The sequence below is a fragment of the Blennius ocellaris genome (assembly GCF_963422515.1).
Source record: "Blennius ocellaris genome assembly, chromosome: 23".
Classification (NCBI taxonomy): domain Eukaryota; kingdom Metazoa; phylum Chordata; class Actinopteri; order Blenniiformes; family Blenniidae; genus Blennius; species Blennius ocellaris.
The window spans coordinates 6704796-6729402 of record NC_137672.1 but is presented as its reverse complement, the minus strand read 5'-3'; the positions used below and the strand labels follow the sequence as shown (position 1 = coordinate 6729402).

Here is a 24607-nt window from a genome sequence, read left to right as displayed (position 1 = left end):
CAAGAAACCAAACATTCCCAGTTAGGGTAATAAGAAAGGTCATGCAGCTGAGGATGAAACATGTGTTAAGTCTATGTTTTGAACTGGTCACAGGTGATTGGATGTACACAACCATGGATGGAAATTCATATCGTACCTACTGTAAATAGCATCATTAGCCATTTCCATACTTGTAAACCAAGACAAGGCCTTTTACTCACCTTAGACTAGAAAAGCTTATTAATTTTGTTTTAGACAGACCAATTTACAAAACTCTAGATTTTGCTTATCTTAGGTATCACTTCTGAAAGGTGGGGGAAAAAAATGACAGAATGAAAGAATATTTTTGTGAAAACTGGGTTGAGATCAAAGACACTGAAAGGTGTCTGGATGTTGTGTCACTCGTCTGTTAAAGCTGTGATGTAGGGACATATGAGACACACTGGTCCTGTTTATACAACATTTTGATGAGAACACATCGTTTTTACATTGGAATGGCAGAAACGCTGATAATGATGTCATTAGCATGTCAGGCCACTAGTGGGTGCTGTTTGTTTTTGTAATGAAACCACACACACACGCACCCAGAGAACAATACCCATTCACATTACATTTTAAATGCAACCTCTATCAGATTGCCGTGTGAACGTGATCAGAGGGTTTCAGGCCCCAAAGCACATTACGCTGTTGACGATCAGATATTGATGTCATGCAGGTCAGCACCAGGGTTGCCAGATGAGACTCACTGTTTCCAGCCCAAACAACCTAAAAACCACACACCACAATGAAAACCAGCCCGAATCTCAGCCTGTGTAGGAATCCTGTTTATTTTTAACTCAACCTTTGCGCCAGTCTGCTTTTGGGTCAACCGTGTTCATAGCAAATTCCACCTTGGGAGCTGTTTTCAAAAAGTTGCATTTTCACTGATTTAAACACACAAACAAACACACAATGAAAATGTTACGATTTCACTTTAAAATGTTGTGTAAACAGGGCCAGCAAATCAAAATTAGGACCACTGTGAGGAGAATATAGCAATAACGTGTTCTGAAAATATGTGTAATTGCTAAAGGTTGGTAATTGTATATTACATCAATTTGTAAAATTCCTTTTTGCCCCCCCCACTTGGAGCAAGGCTTAGAACAGATTCAGTAACTTCTTTTTGTAATTCTCCTCTGTAGCCAGTATCACCCCGAGTTCGTTCTGACGCACCTCTTCATGGACGTATTGACTGCTGTGCTTGTGTTACCTCCTGTGTGTGCTGTTTAATTTCACCCTGGTCAGCAGATAAGTTGCTCTCTTACTTGTAAAGATCAATAGACAGTGGATGGGCTGTAAGTGCCCCAGTGCATAGGGGACTGTGTGTAGGTGGAATATCAATATTCCTCCTTATAACCACATGTGATCTACACTTTGAAAAGGCACATTTATGTGGTTGGATGTTGGATTATTTTGACTTCTCGGCACAATATTTTGGGTTCGATCCACACAGATGCATGTGTGGAAGCCATGTGGCCGCAAAAGGTGTGTGTCCTTGCATTGCAGGGATTTCCTTCAACATGTCACCATGTGTGAATGTGCCTGATCCCATACAGTTGATGTTAAGACTTCACTTTATGGTGGTGAAGCTGTACATGAAATCCAGTTACCGTTTTCTCCTTGGTTGGATGAACCAAGCTGCACCCAATGGTTTTCCAGCTTGCTCAGAAGCACAGCTTGAGTCATGTTGGCTCTTGTTTACTCTACAAGAGGCGGATCCGCTATTTCAGCCCCCCACAGCCGCCTGCAGTCATATACTGTAAGATGTGGTCGATGAGCTCATGACACGCACAGCTGAACACACTGCAGGACGCCATAGAGAACCGTTCTAGTTTACAGTAAACTGCTATGATGCTGCAACGCGGCGGCTTTGTAGCCGATGTTTTAACAGGACTGAACATGAGACGTGCTCAGTTCTTGTGTGTTTTCGGCTAAAGAAGTATTTGGAGAGAAGTGTTCTCTTCTGCAGAGTCCTTGTGGATAAACACTGAAATTGAAAGACAAAGGGGGATGTGAGAACGGTAGTGAAAGGAAAATTAGCCACAGGTTTCTTGTTTGTCTTTTTAATTTGTTTAATTTATAGTTTTGCTTTACCAAAGCACCCTTGGTGCCTTACAGTAACATCAAAGTATTTTCAGGCCATATTTTTGCATGAACTCATGTCAATTCGAGTTGTTTTAATGTAAAGGGGGGAGGGGTTGGACAAAAACATATTTCTCATGGTAATGAAAGAGCTGTCCAGTAATTGTTTAGCAGCAGCCCGCCACTGGAGCGTTGATTGGTGACCCTGGCTCTTCCGGACGACCCCCACTCAGCGCTGCCTTTGTTCCGTCTCTTCAATTACCTCGACTGTAATCACAACCGAGGCAACACCGAGACAGTTGGCATTTCCTCTGCTGACCTGAACCTGGATTTGATTAAGCGTTTATTTTTACCCATCAGCCATTAGCCCTGTAAAGTATAGATGAGCAGCAGACGCAGCTAATAATGGAGGTTTACCTTTGCAGACATGACAACAGTTTACCGAAGTGAAACTTTGCTTTGAAGAGGTTTTTGTGGCTTTGCTGACCTCCTGATAACGGCTTTTCTGAGGTAATCAAGGTTATAGAGAGGGATCATGAGGAGAATATAGCATTATTGTTCTGAGGTTAGTGTTGTCCCTAAACGACAAGACACACTTTACATGTTCTCCGTGTCCTTTTTTCTCCCCCAGTTAGGTTCAGTTATTATTGCTTGTTCCAGCCATCTTTAAACATGTTTCTTATTGACTGATGGATTGGCCTGTCCAGTGTGTGCCTTACCCTTCCTACAATATGCCCCAGACGTGTATAGAAGATGAAATTATTACCAATGAACTAGGAATCCCTGAATCAGAGGACCTGATTGAGACTGATTAAAATTGCAGACATTAAAAACTGTGGCTTGATATAATCTTTAAAAATCAACCAATGAGTTAAACCTTTTAACATAATTATATTGGTCCAGGGCATATCCAATGGTTTTGGTTGACAATTTCATATGTTAATGTAATGTTGGCATTGATTGGTTGTGGTTTATAAATGCTCCTGAAGTTTTTATGTTTCACTGAAGCACTGCAGTTCAGTCCTGCAGAAGGAATTCCTATTACTCCCTTTTTCAAACTCAAATTTATTACCTCACATTAGAAACAGAGTTCTGAGTCGCCCCCAAAAAATAGCCTGTATCTTTCTGTTCGAATCCTCATATCTCTCTCTTTGAGATTCACTGAAACACAGATATGTCTGTGTTTTACACCCAAGGATTTGAGACGAGACTGCATGCGGGGTATTTCGACTCGCAACCTGTGATATCATCAGCTTTCGCCTCCTACGGCCACTGATGCAAGTCCTTGTAATTTTTGTCAATAGGATGAGTTTGCAGTCTGGTGGAGGCAAACACCACAGAACTCTTATGAATAACTACAAAGTGACCTCAGAGTACTTGTGCTTTTTGCTTTTGTTCGTATTATTACCAGTTATTCATGCTGCTTACTTTGGTACTTTGATATGCTATCTCAGAGGGATTTTTTTTTTATTGCTGTTTGTCAAACTTCTAATCAAACATGAGTAGAATATGATTGCTCCGGGCATTTATTATTCAAGCGCATGTAATAAAAGTGGACCTTTTAAATTGTGAAATCTGGTTTGATTGAAAGAGAAAGAACAAAACTGTGACTAATCTTTGCATTTTCCGTCTTTGCTGGGAATTTACAGGTGTCTGGCAGCTTCCAAGAGTAGAGTAGATTCGGCCCTGAAGATATGTATTAAAAACCATGATTAGTCAAGGCGACAACAAAGTCAGTGTATTATTTCTCTGAAGCTTCGCAGATTGCATTTTTACCTTTATAGTCTCCCATTTCCCTGTTTTATTGAAATGCCATACAGCCAGTAGACGATTCAACTAATGGCATTTGATTACGCTCCCCGTCCCTCTCTCCAGAGTGCCTCCCTTCGTAGCCTGTAAGGTTTATCTATCATCTCTAATTGCAATAAAAGGAGTGGTCCTGCTGGGGAAAGAAAAAAAAAAAAAAGTCTCCAATCCACCAACTCGAAAGACCCTGACACAACAACACTGTGAACTGCAGGTTCCTCGCACCAGATAGCAGCCAGCGACAATACCTCATCTTTTTTTTTTTAACCTCCAGTAGAAACAGCAGACATAAAAATGAGTTGCCCTGTTAAGAAGGGAAGTACGGGAAAAAAAAAAAAAAAAGGAAAAGCAAAGACAAAACAGAAGTTAAAATACTCAGCTGGGGCGCTGGATTTATGGAGTGCAGTTGCTCAGGTTTAGCCTCGTGTTTTAGCATGCATCTTTCCTTCATTTCATATTAAATAAAAGCCCCTCTATTCATTCATAAAAGTTGCATTTCTTGCATATTGTTTGCAAATAAAACAAGCCTTTGCTAATAGTCTGCTCTCAGTGAAATATGTTCCTCAATGTGATGCGAAAGCAAAGCACATCTGAATGTGGTTTGACAAAAAGCACAACCGTATGTGAAATTTTCGGTGATTTGCAAAAACAAAACAAAAAAAGTCAGGACTTAATGAAATTATAGAACTGGGTGATGGCATTTACCCTTTAGCATTCAGAAGTAATGAAAGGCAGATGGTTTTGTACACGGCTTTCAGCAGTGCTGCATTTTTACATTTATGCAGAATAGCAGATGTTGAATGGAGATTGGAGTGCCTCGCTATCGCTCAGGCCAGCTCTTTTAGCATAATTAGACAATAAATTGGTCACTAACTGCAAAAGTCTCTGTTGAATCAAACAGTGCGATTTGGCAGGGTGTTTGTGTAACCGCGTGGCTGTAAATACTAATTGTAAATACAACCGTAATGTAGCACAATTGGCAAAAAATACACTTATTATCAATCCTCTCAAGTGCAATTGTAATGGGTTTTAATGTAGAACGACAAAGTTTTTCGGATATATACTTTTGACTCGGTCAATTTTATCTATGGCTTAATTTTAATTCAAGCTTTATTCTTATTATTTGTTTAATATTTCAAACATTGTTCAGATCCTACATTAACATTACCACAAGAAGAATCTTCATGCATTTTACATGAGTCTTATATTCTGTGCGCGACTATGAAGACCCAATGTAACATTTATTTAAGATTGAAAAGAGTTTAAGTTTGTCTCTTCGGGTTGTTCATTGCATCAGTTCAAACCAAAGACTGAGTGTTTTAGTCTTGAGTCTACATGGTACTCTCTCATCAATCAACAGTCAAATATTAAGATGTGGAACCTTCTACATAGTATGAGACTGAAAGTAATGCCGAGTTATCTTTACCTGAATGAAGTCTGGAGTGTGAACGAAAAGCAGAAGCAATCACAGGAAAAAGCCAAGAATTGTTTTCGTTGTCTGTTAGAATTAGTACGAAGCTAGTTTTCCAGAGGTTTGTTTACATAACTCTGAAAGCTGAAATGAAATCGTACTGCAGGCCCTGATTACATAGTCAGCACAGCTTTACTTCGCCGCTTCTCCTTTAGCAACTGCACTCCAGAGTGAAGGCCCTCAGTCTGACAGGCACCAAAAGCAACCAACCAAGCGATCCCATTTAGGGCTGCAGCCCCACCTGTCACTGGTGTTTAATCCAATTTCTTCCTTGTTTTTCCTTCCCATTTCTTCTAAATCCTCTCCTATCTTGTCATTCTCTGTTTCTGCCTGTCCCTGCTCCTATTTCTCTGCCTCTTTCTCTGTCCTCTCCCGTCTGTCTCTTTTGGGCCATGCCTACGCCAGGTGACCATCTCAGTAGATGGTATTCTGACCACCACCGGTTACACCCAGGAAGACTATACCATGCTGGGCTCTGACGACTTCTTCTACATCGGGGGGAGCCCAAACACGGCTGACCTGCCTGGATCACCGGTCAGCAACAACTTCATGGGCTGCCTCAAAGACGTGAGTGACTTTGTGCGATTGCGCAGAATCCTTGTGTTGTTGTGTTTACCTGCTGAAATATTTACACCAGCGTGTTGAATCTACGTACGATCATATTTTATGTACTAATTTTTACAGTACACCAGTTTTTCCAGTGGATAATTGCAATGATCATTGAACACAGGATTTTCAAACTATCAGGATTTCCAATGAATTAGCTTTGTTGCTAAGTGACAGATTCCTTATAACCTGGCTAAACCCGAGATGGAGCCAATATGGGATTTTCAAGGAATATTATTGCACTGCTTGGACAACCAGAGTTTTATTTATTTATTTATTTTTCATACCAGCGCTGAGAGTCTGAAGAGCTACTGGAGTTAATGTGACATATTGAGTCAAATCATGTTTAGAGCTCTTTAGTTAACCTACCATGTTCGACTGAGTCGCCTGACATCCCTGCTCGACTTTATATACCCGGAATAATGCTTTTGTCTGTGACCTCGTTTCATCTACACCTCCTGGAAGCCCCTGGGTATGAATCAAACATCGCACATTGAGATTAGAAGTGAATAACAAATGTTTCAAGGTGCTTAAGACCGTCAGATAACTCCGCCACTTCCTCCACCGGTGTCATCAGTGCTAAACCTTCTGCCATCACCATCGCAGTTATTCTAAGACTTCCTGCATTGTTCTGCGTTGTATTGAGCCAGCATGTTGATTTAAAGCCAAATGCTGATCCCAACGCATTGAAAGTGTGAAGGAAGTGACGTTCACAGTTAGAAACACACGTATCTGTTTCTCTGCATACATAGAGCATAAATTAGCTGTTCAAAGCTGTTAGCGATCAAACCTTTACCTTAGAGCAGCAGTTCTCTCTCACAGAGCTTAAGCTTCATTGCAACTCCAAAAAACATGAATTAATTGTCTCTCGCCATTTGGAAATCAATGGTTAAATGCTAGATTTTAAATAGTCTGCAATTGTCATTACACTTGTGGTTTTGCAATAACGGTTATTAATTGACCTTACAGTTATAAATAAATAAATACATATATGAATATCATTGTGCAATTTATATCAGTAATTTACATGAAAAGAATGTAATTATTTCGCAATTTCTCGTGAAGAAATTGAAAGCCAAAATAAACATAGCACCAGAGTTCTCTGATCTAGGAAAGGCCTGCCCCAGTTTTACAGCACCCCAAAAAAAATAAAAACAAACTCCAGCCAAAACACACATTTAACCTGACATAGTGCTTGCAGCACCTGGGATGGCAATTTTTTGTGGATCCACAGATTTGAAAATCAAATTGGACATTTTTGTGAAAAGTCTTAATCTGTTAACGACATTTTAGCGTGGGTGAGGTACAGTACTTAAATTCTATATTGCTATCATTCAGGATCAGGTAAGATTAGTGTCAAATTGTTACGACACACAAAATGTTTCACTACTATCTTGCTAACAACAGTAAATTGATTATGTCTTATGAAAATTTGTAAACAAATCAGTGACTCATAATGACCAATGAGAATTCAAGTCTTAGTCAGACATATTGAACGGTGGCTTGTTAGATTCAAATGACGTCGGAATAGACATTTTTAAAACCCAACATCATTTGGAGCTAATAAATCAAAAAGTTGCAATTAAACTGTTTATTTATGCACTTAGTTTTAACTCTGCATTGCAGTTCTGTAACTTTTAATCAGAAATTGCTGGAAATAAATTATGACTGTATATTTTGAAATCAAGAAATGAAGCACATCTTATTGATCACCGATATAAATGTCATTACATTGACTAAATATTATGTATTTGTACAGTTTTGACCCAGTCATTACTTGTTCTTTAGATATGAATTGACTATTATAATTTCGGAGAAAGACAGCGACTTATTTTAAGCCTTTATAATTTGCCTGTTTAACAGATATCAGAACAATTGTTTTTATTAAAACACATAAGATTTATTCCGGGTCTTATAGTTGGTTCTTGTCCCCTGTAGCACCTGTAACTTTCAGTTTAAAAATAAAAGAAAAAGAAAATAGAAAATCTAACTCGCAATGACAACGTGCCTGTTTCCACTGTGCTGTAGTGTCAGCCTCACACACGCCCACATGAGCACGTTTGTTGACCAACACCATCTCCTGGGATTCATCAATCTGGACTGATATAACTGTGAGAGTGGGAGGTGTCAGACCGACAGAGTCTCTCTTGTTTACTTCCTGCGTCTGTCTCACAAGCACCGCAGACTAAACCGCCACGCGATCACACAACTCACAGTCGAAGATAGATACTGTACATGGAGGAGAGTTGCCTTATAAAACCTGTATTTCAACTAAGCTCTGACAAAACAGACTTTTTTTTCATTTTTTTTTTTTTTTTAACTCTAGGGCTTTAATTCATGACTGAACAAGCTGTCAAGAGAACCAATCACAGCTTTAAGTATTATGCCCTTGTAAATGTAATGACTTGTATAGAGGCGACGCAACATGGTGCCATCGCATTTCCTCATAAAACCACCCTGATTGAATAAGTAATTACTTTTGCCATCACTTTTAATGGATCGCACAGTAATCACCCTATCGCTAACTTAATTATGCCTGTAGAATTACATTTTCATTATTTGGGTTGCTATCGGAAAGGATCCCCAGTGTGTCTTAAACGTCCCAAGGCGTTTAACTATCCTCTCGCTCATCTCGACGAGGCCGGATCTACAGGCGATGTACAGACAGGGACACGGGGGGAAATGAGAGGGGTGGGGATGGAAGTGAGCACTGACGGCGTCGGGTAGGGGTGAAAGTGAAGGAGGCAAACTCGTTGAAATGGGAAGTCGGAGCAGATGGTTCGCGATGCGATCATTGAAGGCTGCCAGATAGATTAATCTCCCAATAAGTAGCTGGGAAAGAGGAAACGCTACACTGAGGGAATGAGGAAGAAGTGAGGGCAATGAATTAAAAATGCAAATTGAATATGTACAGCACTAAAACTAAATCCTAATGGGTTGCACTGTGAAGGCGATGTGGGGAAAATAAATGAAACGTGACGATTTCAAAGTGGAGGATTTTGATCGGAAGAGTTAAGAACATTGTTTTTCTTCATCTACTAATCTAAAAAGCTTCTCAAGTAGCGTTCTCCTTGGAGATAAGTAAAATAGGTTGTAAGAAGTTATTGTTGAGACTATGTAAGACACTTGCATGGTGAGCATCTGGGGGCTGGAGTTTTGGCAACGCCTGGCCTCTGCAGTCTGACAGCTGGAGCTCTGGAGCCACACACAGCTTGTTAGTGGTTCCACAGTGACCTCCTGAAGATCCAGAAGCAAAGACAAGCCAAATATAATGTAAATTGTTGATAAGGATGTTGATTCTTGAATAAAAACAATTCAGAATTGGTTGACGTGCAGTTGGAGAAGCAAACAGTTGAAATTAAACAGAACTAAGACACAGGCGGGGGGGGATCAAAAAGTGGGAAGAGCTGCACAGCAACGTTCCAAGTCAAAATGCATTGTTGTTGTGTTTCCATTTTAGAAATGTTTTGCATTTCCACTGCAACATTTTGAAAACAATGCCCTTTTACACTGCAATGGTGGAATTGTTGAAAACAATGTAGTTAGCATGCCAGGCGACTTGTTGGTTCCGAGCACCATTGTCACGTAAACTGACGCCCCGAAACACAATTAATGTTTTCCTTTCCACTTGAAAATGTTGTGTAAACAGAGCCTTAGGAAAAAGAACAAAACATTATGGAACATAATGATCTGATGTGATACTCAATGAGTACTCACCACCAGGTAGCGTGTTTAAAAGGGATCACCAAAATCCCTGTGTGTCCTTTGAACATTTGTGGTTAAAAATGTAAATATTCTCAGGAGCTGCCATAGACCTGCTTTGATGCACTTTTTGCGTGGTAGTGTTAAATAATAATTATTCATGGAAACCCTTTTTATACTCCTCTACTTTTGATCAGTCACTGTGGTAATCAATGCCGCAATAAATACCTTTGATCTCAAAATGGCAGAGAAAAACCTTCAGAATCCAAATTATCTTGGTTTTAACCTTCAACGCTCAAACGTCCAAACATTCTTTCTGGTTCCACATTTTTCTTTTTCTTTTTTTTTTTGGGGGGGGGGTTATATCAGCTCTCCATGACAGACTTTACCACTAAACTACCCCTGGTAGTAACTAATTGCCATGCAGTCCAACATCAGTGACCTTTCCAGGGTTGTACTCCACTAATCGCCTAAAGTCTACATAAAGCAGGAATACAAGCTACGTGGGCTGCAGTGCCTAGTTTTCGCCTTGTTCTTTTCTTTTCGGATTGTAAGAACCTAAAACCCCAAAATTCTCCCTCCGACCTACAATGAAAAGTAAAACTCCGTAAAGTCAGCAAATGCCAGAGTGAGTCTTAAACTTCCTCCAAGCGAGATCTGAGGTCTTTTTCCGAGTTGTTTGAGCGTAATGGTCGGAGATTTTCCTCTGCGGTGGAGCGCTAATGACTACATCAGGTTGTACTGAGCCAGAAAGGCAACCACGCAGGAAAGGCTTTGAGGAAAAAACCTGCAATGAGAGTAACTGAGAGCACCAGGTAGAGGTGTAGTGACGAGAAGTAAAACAGGAAAGCGAGTGGTTGGGGGGGGGGGATGTTGGGTAGACAGCAGTGTGTTTCATCCCACTCTGGTTCTGTGGCACACGGCGGATTATCAGTGGTGTTATGGTCCGGGGCAAGGCTTTCATGCCGCCACCATGGTCAAATGCCTTTGATACGCTTGGCCAGCGCCCTACAGGCAAGCAGGAATCCAAAGGCAGTGCGCAGCACAAGAAGAGTGGGAGAAAAAAAAAAAGAATCGCTGAGAAAAAAAAAAAAAAAAAACACACGGGGAACCGTATGAAGTTTTAATTCGCTCCACATGGGTGTGCACTCCTCCACATGTGTTCAAAGCTGGACACACGCTATGATCATACGCACTGTGATGTGTATGGATGTTCCAGAGGTGTGTGTCGGGGGGGTGGGAAGGGTTCGTCTTCAGGGGGTCACCATCTGTCATTCCATCTCAACCTTCACTGCCACCATCTCTCTCCCAGACAGTGACCTTGCTATCTCCTGCTTCACACCGCTCTCGCAACCCCCCCCCCCCCCCCGTCCGTCCGTCTTTGTCGCTACCTCACTCATCTCTTCTCTCCATCTCTCTCTCACTCCGTCTCTCATCTTCCCTTTCTCGGGGGCAGTTTTGTGTAATTAAGTCCATGGTAGCACTGTTGGTGCACCAGCTTTGCCATCCTGACGGCCAAATTAAAAATTGATTTCTTCGACTGATTCCATGCACTGGATGAATGCTCTTGCCATCCTCCTCGTCCTCGCTCTCTTTCACTCTCTTTCCTCCCCCCTCCCTTTTTTTTTTTCCTTCCCAACTTCACATTGATGTACTATCTCTTGGTCTATGCTTTCCTCCGATTTTCACCTTTGTCAGGCTTTAAAATGCGGCAGAGTCACCGATCACCCAGAGTCAAGTCCCTCCTAAAAGCACGTTGACACTTCACTCTGCACCAGCAATCTCTGAAATCTATGGAAATGTGATGATACATCAAAAACTGCCAGTAGATGCCACTAACATTGATAAATACCCCGAATATAGAATATAAAACACCATATGGAATAGAGTGCTGGATCATCTATCCATCAAATGCAACATTTATGCTAACTCCGGCTCGCACTGTGTTGGGTGTGGGCTCATCAAACATTCACAACCCCAAGAGTGTACGTGTAAAAAAATAATATTTTTTTTCTTTTTTTTGGTACTCCGTACTAGCAAGAGTTTCGGACTCGCTGAGTTTCTCAATGACAAAACAAATCAATGGCATCACCCCTAAGGGAGGCCTTAGCCCTGCATGAGCTATACTGGTAGAACAACAGGAAAGAACAAGTCAGTGGAGTTGCATGCGTTTCGATTTCATAGTTTGGTGGATTTAAAACCACATTGCTGCATATTCAGTGTCTATTGTTGAAAGATACTGAAGCAAGAAGTGACGATCAAATCAAAATCGGGGACCAAAACATTTTTTTTTTTTTCCAGAGGCGTTATTGCATCAGTTCCGGACGTCAGAGTTTTGCTAAACCTTTGACAACCGGCCCTTTTAAACCCTGGACAGAAGCAGTGAGCCTCTCCACAGCGGGTGAATCGCCTTGTTAGAGCTGCCTCCGCGAGTATTGAAGAGGACATGTCACACAATGTCTGGGCAAAGCCGGGGTTTCGAGAGGCGCAGGGTTTTGATACTAAGTCAAGCCTTTATATCTATATAGAACTTGACTGTGTGTCGATCATGTAGGAACCCAATTATTCAATATCTGAATGAGTCCTATATATTTTACACAGGATGTTACTCTTGTATTTCCCACCCATCGCCATCTTCACTGGCACCTTCCTCCTGAACCCGCCTCTCGTTCTCTGGAGTTTTCTTGCCCCAAGTCATTGAAGAGCTAAGAGAGCAGAATGTCTGAAAAACAACCATTGTGCACACAGCTAGATAATCTTATTCCACACATTTTATTATATCAAATGTAACAATCTGGATTTGGACACCCACTAAAATCTAAAAATGTACAAAACAAACCACTGCAAAGTTCTCACACTTACAGCCTGAAACAACTCAGGGGCAAATGTTACCAGCTACAAGTGTTTGGCGTGAGTGCTTTAAGGATTCACGTCCCAAATATGCAGCTACATAATGTACTTTTAATGACTTGCGTTCAAAATAGCTGAAAAAGTTTGCAACAATGTCTTGAAGCAGAATGCCCGTGATCCCTTTTCAATGTGTTGCATCAGAATTGTTCTTTTTTTTTGTTTTTGTTTTTTTTTATCACTCATGATTGTTCATAGTTTGGAAGAAAAGGAAAAAAATTAAGAAGTTACAAAATAAATTATCTTGCCTTAAGCATGGCTGATGATATATACACAATAAGCAATGCACTCACTCAATTTAAAATCAAAAAACCTAATTTGGCTTTCACATGAACGCAACTAAAACTGGTATTCAAGCATAAGAAGGAGTGTATTTACTAGTGTAAACACTTTGCTCTCAGTCAAGACGGGGGAAAAAGTGTGAAAAGCACCCTGTGAATATAGAAGTACTGCGTCGACTTTTTTTCTTAAATAAGATGGAGAACATACATATAGTAAATACATTTACCTTCACCTGGAGGTAGAGGTGTCGAGTGCTTAGACATCTGTTTAGAGAACGTGCAAAACACAATACAACTGTTGTTTCTCGTATTGATTTTCATGCCTCGACAATTTTCATGGTGACAAATTCAAAGTCGCCAAACAGAATGCAAAGTCTACGCAGAAAAGCCCGGCTGGTATTTAAACCCACAACCTTCTCACTGTGAGGGACGAGTACTAACCACTGCTCTACTGCTAATGTTGTTTTTCTTTATACCAAATATAAATGAAAACCCCTTCAGTCCATTAATGTTTAATTTTGGGGAGGGATCACAAACACACTTGGCTTAACTTTTTCTTTTTTTCTCATTTTGTTTCGACAACATCAGGTTGACATCTGTAGAGGATGAAATTCAAACGTGTCCAATGTGTTCAAATCCACACAAATACCTGACCAACAAATCATTTTTACTTCATGATATCTCCGTGGAATACATTCTGCTCTTGATGAGGATGACAGTCGGCAGCTAGCTGAGCTCACGCCACGCTAATAGTCGCTGCATGCCTTCATTGCTGATGTGATTGATGACACGTCGGATTGGTGACCATCCCCCGTCGACCCTCTGGAAGTCTTGATGTCCGCGGCAAATTGAAAGCTTGAGTAATGGTCTGTCACCGCGCCTGCAGTGCAGCCATCTCCGTCTTAAACAAGTGGCACATTCAGGATTACGATGCGTTAATTTGTTGAATAAAACGCGGCGACACCGACAGTGGCCTGGCTTCCTTTTAGATCCTTTAGGGAACGACTTTCCTTATTCTCGCTGTAATAATGTGTTTTTTTTTCTTTTTTTCTTTTTCTCACAACACAAATACGTTGCTTCGTTTTTGTCAGGAATGGTCGTCTGAACACTGGAAGAGCCACAAAAAAATTCACCCTCTCCTCTGGGTTAAATTGTGACAGAGTTTTTCTACTGAGATAAAGCATTTTAACCAAAGTGTGTGTGTGTGCGTGGGTAATACAGTATATATTTTTTGCCACTACTGCATATTAAAATTCTGAAAGTGGTGGACCTGCACTCTAACAAATCCCAGACTTATGTTAGATGTGTATTAATTCATAAATTTATGTTTTTATTATTGTGCTGATCTTAGAGAGAAGCTTTGAAGTCTTTAAATATCGTCTCTATGTGTTGAGTCGACATCAATTATGTGGTTTTCCCTGAATAAATATTCACTACTAACTTCAGACTTCAGTAGAAAATTACAGAAAATTGTGCAATTAATTTAATATTTAAATTGATTGACAGCATTATATAAAACACGTTGAAAAGTTGGCCTGTTCTGGCCAATAGGATGATCTTGAAACTTTAGTACAAAGTGATATATAAAACAGATTTGCACAAAACCTAAACCAATCGGTTCCTAATTTGGGGACTGAACTACTAAAAGGTTAGCTTGTGAAATAATGGGTAGAAGGCTTGGTATGATTTAAAGTTGTCAATATTAGATTTGCACGTCAAAAAAAAAAGATTCACAATAAGACACTCTGTAGAATTCACAGCAGGCTTCAGGGAGTGTCCATTGATTTTTATTTTGAAGGCTCCTACTTTTGGGCGCTGGTGAGAGAGGATTTGAAAACCATCATTTGGAGATTTGTGTAGTGCTTTGACAAATCAGAGTCAAGATCAGGGGTCCACAGTCTGGCAGGAAAGTTTGAGAGACTCTGAAGTAAAGCACGATAAATCGTCCACGGACTCTTCTGCATCCTGTTTCATTGGGGCCAGTGTTTGCATAGAGAAGCCGATAGAAATTGTTGCATTTGATTAGTTTTATTGACAAAGAGGTTAAAAAAAAAAAACGCACGGCAGAAAACCTAGCTGATTTGAGAGTTGTCTGCCGCGGTATGCGTTTGGCTTTTATTTGCCTGTCTCATCTCTTCCCAACATGCTCTATGATTCTTCCTAAAAAGCAACACCCCCAGGCTGTTTTTTTTTTTTTTCCTTGTTTTTTTTGGTAGAAGACACTGAACAGTCATAGCAGAATGGATAAACAAAATAAAAAAAGCCTGAACATAAATCAAAATAAATCCTTCCCCCTCTCCGTTGCCTTTTTCTCTCCCGCTCATAACACTCTCTTTTCTGACACCTTAAGCCAGGTGAGTTCACGCCTTATTAGCCGCCAGTTTTAGCGTTATCGTGGCTAATTACCAGGACTAATCTCTGCTAATGACGACATTATGAGGTGTACATTACATGTGGCGGCGTGGCCAATGTGCACGATAACCGAAGGAGGCTTAAGTTTCAAGAATAACCCTGCATATCTGTGTTCTCTTTGAGCATTCTGCGCCGGTGTGGAGGCGTAGTGCTCGATAGGGAGAGAGAGAGAGGCAGAGGACGAATTGGAGAGCCTGAATGTGGGGGGGGGGGGGGGGGGGATAGGTAAGATTGGAGGGCTTTTGAAAGAGACGCAGCCTACGACAATGAGAAGAGACAGCGGTGGTCTGGTCAGATTAGGTTGTCGAAAAGCAACGCGGCAAAGCGCACTGACTGGAAATATAAACAGGGCGGGTTGCAAAAGGTGACTGATTACCTGGAAAACAAGTCCCTCCTGCCGCTATTATCTCACTATAAATGCTTACAGAGGATTATGTTGGTTTTATAACCCTGAATTCAACCGGTGAATTGATTTTCCATGCTTAATTTTTGATTTTGATGATCTTAATGTACATGTTTAGGTTTTCCCACTATAGTTGTAGTAATGACATCACTCCAACACTGGTGCAGACCAACAGTTCCACTGTGATCCAGTGTAAAAGCACCAGCAACAACCTATGCACCAACTGTTTCACCTACTTACAAAGTTTGAGCTAAAAAGGCCTCCACATTATGAATTGTTCATTACGCTGAGTCGTGAACTCTGAAGGAAAGTGTGGAGAGCCAAACCTGGATCAACGCCAGTTCAATGCTGAAAAATTTGGTCCGATGATTTCTTAAACTATCACCAACCTGTAACAAGAGTGACAAATCTATAATGGCGGCATTCTTAAACAAACCCCCCCCCAAAAAAAAACACAGAAACCAAAAGATTCCTGTCATTCAACAAGCTGCACAGAGTGCTTATGTTTTGTAGCATTCTCAGTCGTCATGGAAACATGGACATTTGGCATCCAATCTATGTCTGTTTGCACCACACCTCGGCTCAAACAGGTGTGAAAAGATTAATTGAACGGAGTAGAATTCAAGAAAATAGTAATGTGCATCAAAAGCCATTCGCAACCTTGAAGTCAAACCCAGCAGGTGGCGATCACGTCCACGATCAGTATCAAAGTACAGAGTAAAGTCGTACCACCATCTCTTGAACCCTGTAGTTTAGACTGCAGCGGAATTTCTTCTTCCCCCTTCCATTAACTGTCTGTGGCGACTGTGTGTAGGTGTGAGGGAGCATGAAGAGTGCTTCTTGGCGAATCGAGAAAACACAAACATCCTCACACTATTACCTTGAAGATGGCCTCTTCAGCACTGTGCGGCAGCGCGTTCCACAAATAAGAAAGAAAAGCACGAAAGACAGAGAATTTACATTGCTTTTAGCTCTTAATCCCTTATAAATGCACAAAACAAGACACAACTTTGTGCTCCAACAATGCAGCTTTGTTTCATCAAAGGCCATTACAGCAATTACATTGAGGCTATAGGCAACGTTCAATTTTGTCTTTTTTACCGTTCCCTAAAGCTTTAGAATTTCTTTTCACTTTAGTGTGAGTGTGTGTTTGTGTGTGTCCATAACAAATAGTTTGCATGCTCTCCGGATCAAACCGAGACGTGGGAGTTAATACTCTGGTGATCAGAGCGAGAGAGAGAGCTGTTCACCTGCACAACCTCAACGTTCACAGACAACGGCGGAATCAATGAAAAGCGAACCCAGGGCAACTTGTCGGCCCCAAGTGGTTGCTCCTGGTGTTTCAATTTTTCAGTGAGAGGGATTTTCTTCGCGGATCATTCGACATCAGTAAACTGAGTGTTTCAGCTGACCTAGATCTCGTGTCAGAGGATCACGGGCAAGTGCCGCCCTGCTAATGCAGCCTCCTCCTCCTCTTCCTCCTCTTCTTCCTCCTCATGTATAATCATTCCCCCCTCGCTAGTCCGATCCCCCAGCGGTTTCAGTAGGTTGTACTTCAAATTAATCTGAACACTTATTTGCTGGCTCTCAGTGTTGGTGTTTGAAGTTCTCTGACAGAGTTTCAGTCTGTTTTCAGTAGCATTGTGTATATAGTTATGCATTAATGAATAATAATCCAGCTTTTCGAGGCCAAATTTTGATTTACAATTGCACATCGCCACAATTACAGAGCAATGTCACCTCAGCAACTGAATCCTATTATCAAGGATGTCAGACAAACCCGTCCCCGTCTTTGCCTGTAGCATTACACAGAAGACATCAACTTCGATTTTTAAATAACAAATCACTTCTGTTTCTGACCAACCGACTGAATCGCGATTGTACTGTTTTCAAATAATAATGTTGGACTAACACAGCACCGAGCTGAGAGATCGGTGATGCAGCACCGTCAGCAACCTGACTGCTAGCGAATTAGCATACGCCTCAAGGCCACACTGTGGGGGTGGATTTGTGAAAACATGCTATAAAATCTCTTGATGGCAAAATGCAACAGTCGGACGATGTAAGGACCATTTTGCACCAGGGAGCATCACAGACAATCGCTTTATCTTGATATCACACGTCCTCATTTAAACTGCTGAACTCCTTCGGTTTTGTTTCAAGTTTTACACATTTTTGAAATGTGTGTTTGTGATTAAAGAGCGATATGGACGGGCCAGTGTGGATATAACCTAGAAACTGTCCATTATTTTAATGTTGAAGGTTTCTGCCTCAGTATGTTGGTGAGAGTTATTCTGACCAACAGTGTTTGGCTGCAGTGTAATTTTATTATCAAATCTGTGTTTAAAGAAACATTTTGATGTATTCTATACTTTGGTATTGAAATAACCATTTGGTAATGGAATACCAGACATAGTGCAATATACCACCCCTAAAATCAATCACTGCTGTTGTTGAGATAGTTGTCAAATCATCTATTCCACACATACAGTTCTACATTTTTCTATCTTCTAGGTGGTCTACAAGAACAACGACTTCAAGCTGGAGCTTTCCCGACTGGCCATCGAGCGCGACCCCAAAATCACCCTGAACGGCGACCTGGTGTTCCGTTGTGAGGACGTGGCGGCCCTTGACCCCGTGACCTTTGAGAGCCCCGAGTCCTACATCTCCCTGCCCAAGTGGAACACCAAAAAGACGGGCTCCATCTCCTTCGACTTCCGCACGACGGAGCCCAGCGGGCTCCTGCTGTTCAGCCACGGCCGCCCGCAGGGACCCAAGGAGCAGAAGCCTGGCAGGGAGCTGAAGACCGATTACTTCGCCATGGAACTCCTGGATGGGTATTTGTACCTGCTGATTGACATGGGCTCCGGGAAAACAAAGCTGAAGGCCAACAACAAGAAGGTCAACGATGGAGAATGGTGCCATGTGGATTTCCAGAGGGAAGGGAGGAAAGGTGAGGGGAGATCTGAAGTTTTGTCTTAATGCAAGACACTGATCCAGGATATTTCTGATGACAACTCAAATTCAAATGAAGTCGGGCTGATGTGTGAGAAGTATTTAAAAAAAATCTCATAAAGCCTTCTCCCATCTGGGACAGAAGATAGGCAAAGTGTCACATGTTGAATGAAAGACATTTGACCATTATTTTAAAAGTGTAATTTGCATGTCAGCAACACATCATAAAAAACAAAAAAAACAAACAAAAGTTCAAACTGAAGCTTTTTACATAAGTTTGAGTTATAGCTGGGTCGGTGGGTTGTGTACAGTATCTATGTCTACACAGACATTTCAGATGCTATACCTCCATCTACTGACCTCATATTTACACTTTCATGAATGCCAGTTTCCCTACAGTTCAATAAAGTATTCATAGAGGTATTATACAATAATATAGTGTTTTTGTCTCGCAATTGCAAAACATTATAAGGACTGTGTGATGTAAAATTCATACAAACAGCCATCTGCCAGGTGGTAATGGGATAGAGAAATCCAACATTTGAGCTAAAGAGACAAACCTCTCAGGTTCCATTTACACAACATTTCAAGTGGAAATACATTTAGGAGCTGTTTTCAAAAACGTACGTCCCCAGTGGCTCTGAGCACTGTTGCCATGTGACCGGACGTCCACAACACAATGAAACTTAGAAATGTTGTTGTGTAAATCTGGGCCTCTGGTTTAGAATCGTAAGCCGTCTTGCCGAATGACACAACCTAAAGACGATGACCACTGTGGGACTGGAACCTAAAACCTACTAGTCCCCGGATTTGACCGCCTTTCTTTATGCGATGGAGCAGGAAGCAATACTGGTGAAACACAGAGACGAGGAGCCGGCGCTCAGTGACTTCGGGTGACTGTGACCTGACCTGTGTTTACCTCGTTGTGTTGCCATAGCGATAACATCACAGCTTACGCAGGAGATCAAGGATCAGTTTCAGGATGACAACCGCATTCGATACCAAATACAAGATGACACAACTTTTCCAGACCTATTGGTAGGATTTAAAAAAACCTGCTTTATATTCAGTATACTAGTATTATGCAATATGTCTTGCTGTGGACTCTGAGTCAGGTTTGTTTTGTGATAACAAACTATATTAAACATTAACACCTGTTATCACCAGCAGTGACAAATAATTTCTTTTCAGATTTCAAGTTGAGATTTCCGAGACATATTATGCGAAAGGACACAATGTGTTGAGATTACTTTCAGTTCACCAAATTGTCTTTAATGCTATATTCATTGCAGTATATTTGTGAATACATTTCACGAAACACCACATTCTTTAAAATGTTGTTAGTTATAATGTAAATCTTCAAAGAAAAACACGATTTAAAAATGTAAATATTGCTAAATAGCTTATATATTCAATGAACATTCAAATTTAGCAGGATATTCTTTCCTCCTTAACAGTAAATGTTAGATTTCTAATGGTGCAATGTTTGCGTGATGAGAACATCTTCAGCAGTGGACATTTGAATAGTGATCCTGAAATCATAAATAAGACAAAAATACATTTACTATCAGACTTCCAGTCGAAACCTGATTGACGTGGACAAGGGCGAAGCTCTGCTGACCTTTGACCTGCCTTTAAGTTCTTCTGAATCATCCTGCATTTAATGCTGTTTTAAATGGAAGCGATGTTTACTAATAACACAACTGGTGGTATTTGTTACCTGGGTCGTATCATTAGCATTGCAGTGCTAGCGGCCTGCCTGTGGACACAAAGCCAGAGCATCTGCACTCTTAGGCATGTCTGATGAATGATCTGTAGGTGGGCAAGCACCTTGGACATTATATCTCCCCCTTAATGGTATCTTATAATGAGGAGGTGTGTGTGTGTGTGTGCGTGTGTGCATGTGTGCGTGCGTGTGTGTGATCTCACAGCCGCTCCTGCTGTAATTGGCTTTTAATAGAAAATTAAGATGGAGTCGTTAATCACAGAAAGGGAGAGGGCCTTTTGTTTCACCCACTCCCTGCTGCATGCTGCTTCCCTTCTCCTTCATTTAGCCTATTACAGACACATTAGACACACGCACAGATGCGCGCACACAGACACACACGCAAACGCTGCTGTCATCTACACCCCCCCCCTCCCCCACCCCCCCCACCCCTTCCCTGATTCCTGTACGTCCTTCTGTCTCGCATCCTTGTCCCTGGATCAGCCATCGACCGCCCCTCCCACTCGTCCTTTCACTCCCTCACACACTTGACTTCCCACCTGCTTGTCCACACCGCTCACTTCTTCAATCACCAGTTCCAATAGTTAAACACAAAACAAACACGTCACCCGCAGCCCACACGTGTTTTGAGATTCGGTGGCTAAGGTTGCCCTCTCCTCGTGCTTCTGCCTTTTAGGATCCATCTCCGTCAACAGCCGCAGCATACCCTTCAGCTCCCCGGAGGGCAGCGAGATCCTGGACCTGGACAGCGACATGTACCTGGGCGGGCTGCCGGAGACCAAGTCCGACCTCATCCTGCCGCCGGAGGTGTGGACGGCGCTGCTCAACTACGGCTACGTCGGCTGCGTGCGCGACCTCTTCATCGACGGCAAGAGCCGCGACGTGCGCCGCCTGTCCGAGATCCAGAGCGCGCTGGGCGTCAGCAGCTTCTGCACCCGGGAGCTGCAGAAGCGCTGCAGCAGCGCCCCCTGTGGCAATGCAGGGATGTGCAAAGAGGGCTGGAATCGCTACATCTGCGACTGCACCGGCACCGGGTACCTGGGCACCAACTGTGAGATAGGTGAGCGGGAGGGCGATGCTCGTGTGGGCATCGATTGAATAGATACATATGGTTTTTACTAAACAGGCGTGTGACACTCACACAAACACAGAGCAACATACAAACTCAAAATTGAATGGACCCATATAGTTACTGTAAAGTATGGGTGTGTGGGCCAATGTCTTACCGCACCCTTAAGAAATATCAACCACAACAAAAACACAGTACCCAGACAGGAATTGGGAAAAAAAAATTTTTTATTTAGCTATAAGCTGTAAGCAACAAAACATCAGCTACTGGCACCATGAATAGATGAAAAAGCTTCAAAATTAAAAGGAAAAAAACACATGTAAAAGGAGTATTTCAGCACTTCCTGAACAAGAAGTGACATGTTTACTAGACATCACCCGTGGCTCCGTTTTCCTCCGGGCTGCCTCTCCAGGATAGAGTGATGAGAGGCAGGTCGACTCTGAGGTGCCGGGACGTTGGCAGAGATCTGGCAAATCAAACCGGATCCCCCGCCAACATCTGTGCCAGTCACGCAAACCAGCACAGCGTGCGCGCCGCAGACGAGCAGGGGAGAACCAGTCAACGGAGTCGTCTGATTCATCCCAATTAGTCCTCGGGCACCTCGGTCCCGCGGCATATCTTTGTTCGCCTGCGGGGGTGAGCGAGCGGCGACGCTGCAAGATTTTGAGGGTACGGGGAGGGTAATGAGGAAAAGGGGTGTGGGGGGGGGGGGGGGGGGGGGGGAATTCAAATCAGGACAGTTGAGGCAGAGGATGTTACGTCTTTATTTTTAAGGGGAATGCATGAACAGTTCAAGCCTGTTCCCAGAGACGACATGTGGACTATTGATGAGGCTCTTCTGCCATCTAGTGGAAGATCCCATTACTGCAAGAACGGGCTTCTTTTTTCCTTCTAATAACCAGCCACATCTTTCTTCCTGTCTATAAACTGAGTTGACAGATTAGCAGAATGCAAAGAGGCTAATGGCTGATGCTGTTTCTTCCTGCTCTAATGAAGTCATCACGCATCAGGGTTGCTTGGCAAATAGACTGACGGGGGTACTTCAAGACCGGAAGAAGACATCCAGTTCCACCGTTTTGATCAACTGATGTCTTTGGGTTAAGAAGCATTTGTAGAGGGCGTCCAAATCATGTACTCTTAATAAATACGGTCACTTTAACCTTTCGTTTGCGTGCGAGCAGAGAGCTTCAAGCCCCCTGTGACAGTGACCGGTGTTAGCCCGTGGTGACACATATCGACCCTCGCCGCACAGATAAGAGCCTCAAGGGAGACCTCACTCCGCACCGCAGTCTATTTATGGCCGAGTTTGAGAGACGCCCGTATGTGAGCGTGATACTGAGATTTTCGGGGCCCCAATTTCTTTTTTCACCCACTAAATCTGATCATTGTTTGCCATTGGATTAACTGTGTATACATAGTTTTTGGTTTTGTGTTTAGTGCTGTTCAAAGAAATCCCTTTACATACACAGTAAGCTGGATATAACATAAAGCTTTTGGAAAATATTAACAAGTTACGAGAAGGAAAAACTGTAAATATTAAATATATTTAATGTATTTATATTTAATATATTAAATATTGTGGCTCTCCTCTTTGAATTTGAACTTCATAAGTTAAACTCAGGCTTGATTGTGGTGTATTTACAAAAAAATATATGAATGAATTAAATTAAAAAGAACAAATGCTAATAGTACCAATAGCAATAACAATATTATTACTATTCATTTGCTGAAAAATAATGAAAGTATATTATATTTTCCTGAAACATAGCTGGAGATGTCTTATCCATTATAATCTATTTAAATGTCTGAAGAAGTGCAGCAAGATCTTTATTCTTATTCATTTTCACATGTATAACATTATTCATTATTACTAAATTATTTGATGTATTCAAATAAGCATTTGCTTTTAAGTTAATGTTATCCCAAATTCCTGTTCATGGTGTATTATAAAAAACACAAATACAGCTAGGGAATGAAAAAAAGAACGAAACATTATGTACAAATGAATTTCACTTCTGATTGAAATGACATGTCAAGAGGTGTAGATGTTCATTCAGCAGTCTGCCGCCATACCATGCTGGGAGAAATGTCAAAGGATTGATATGATCTTTGATCGTCGCGATGAGTTCTCGTAGGGTTTGTTGCTTTGATCGCCCTGTTTACTGAGTGATCCCTTGATCTTATGGTACAGAACTGACATCCATATACAACTTTTTGACAAATAAAGGAATTTACATTATTATTTGACTGCACAATAAAGCCAAAGGGGAAAACACACAAGAACAAAACACAGATATATGGTACAGTGTACAGGTAAAATGCTCCAGTTATGGCTTTACAAGATAATTAATTTGTGTAATATTGTTGTATGAAATGAGAATTAATTGGCCTGATAAGTAGTTACAAACAGAAAATACTTTATTTTGACACAGCTTTGCTCCTGTCTTCTTCTGTGACCTGACTATTTTGTTACATTTACTTTTAAAAGCCATGTTTCTCATGAGCCAGGCAGTGATTTGTACCAGCAACATTCAACTACAAAATTACCAAGTCCCAGGAGAATATGGACTGGGAGTCATACCACTTGGGATGCAAACGTTGTTGTTATTAATAATAGTAATAAATGCCGTAGCATTTCAATAATGTGCATTTTCAGTGGCTCTGAACACCGTTGTCATGCAAATTTTCCATCTTTGGTTGAAGACGTCGTCCTCTAAACGGGGCCTGAGTGTGATGAAGCTGATACCTCTTCTAAGACATGTGCCGACCCGATTGAATCGCCTCCCACCTGGACACATGATAACATTTATGGACGCCTCGGTAACTCATTTCTCTTTTCTGCGGCCCCTCCCACCCCACTCTGTGCAGAGGCGACGGTGCTGAGTTACGACGGCAGCATGTACCTGAAGATCATCATGCCCGTCACCATGCACACGGAGGCCGAGGACGTGGCGCTGCGCTTCATGTCCCAGCGGGCCTACGGCCTCCTCATGGCCACCACCTCCAAGGAGTCCGCGGACACCCTGCGACTGGAGCTGGATGGGGGCCGAGTCAAACTCACCGTCAACCTGGGTAGGCCCGCTGTGCGACTCGTTGTGGACGTGCCGGTCTCGTGCCAGTAATCCTACCACTTTTCCCGTTGTCGGAATTTAGTGGCAGAGAGTTTCAG

At 41.9% G+C, this 24607-nt stretch overlaps 1 protein-coding gene across 1 annotated transcript in view; it reads left to right on the top strand.

The window, feature by feature from the left end:
• Positions 1-24607, top strand: part of nrxn2b (neurexin 2b) — a gene marked incomplete at its 3' end in the record, with an annotated part of 753200 nt that overhangs the window by 294847 nt on the left and 433746 nt on the right. Inside the window, exons 6-9 of the mRNA XM_080519167.1 lie at positions 5783-5944; positions 18203-18641; positions 21046-21429; positions 24307-24510. Coding sequence (XP_080375293.1) covers positions 5783-5944; positions 18203-18641; positions 21046-21429; positions 24307-24510 — 1189 coding nt within the window. The remainder of the gene's footprint in view (positions 1-5782; positions 5945-18202; positions 18642-21045; positions 21430-24306; positions 24511-24607) is intronic.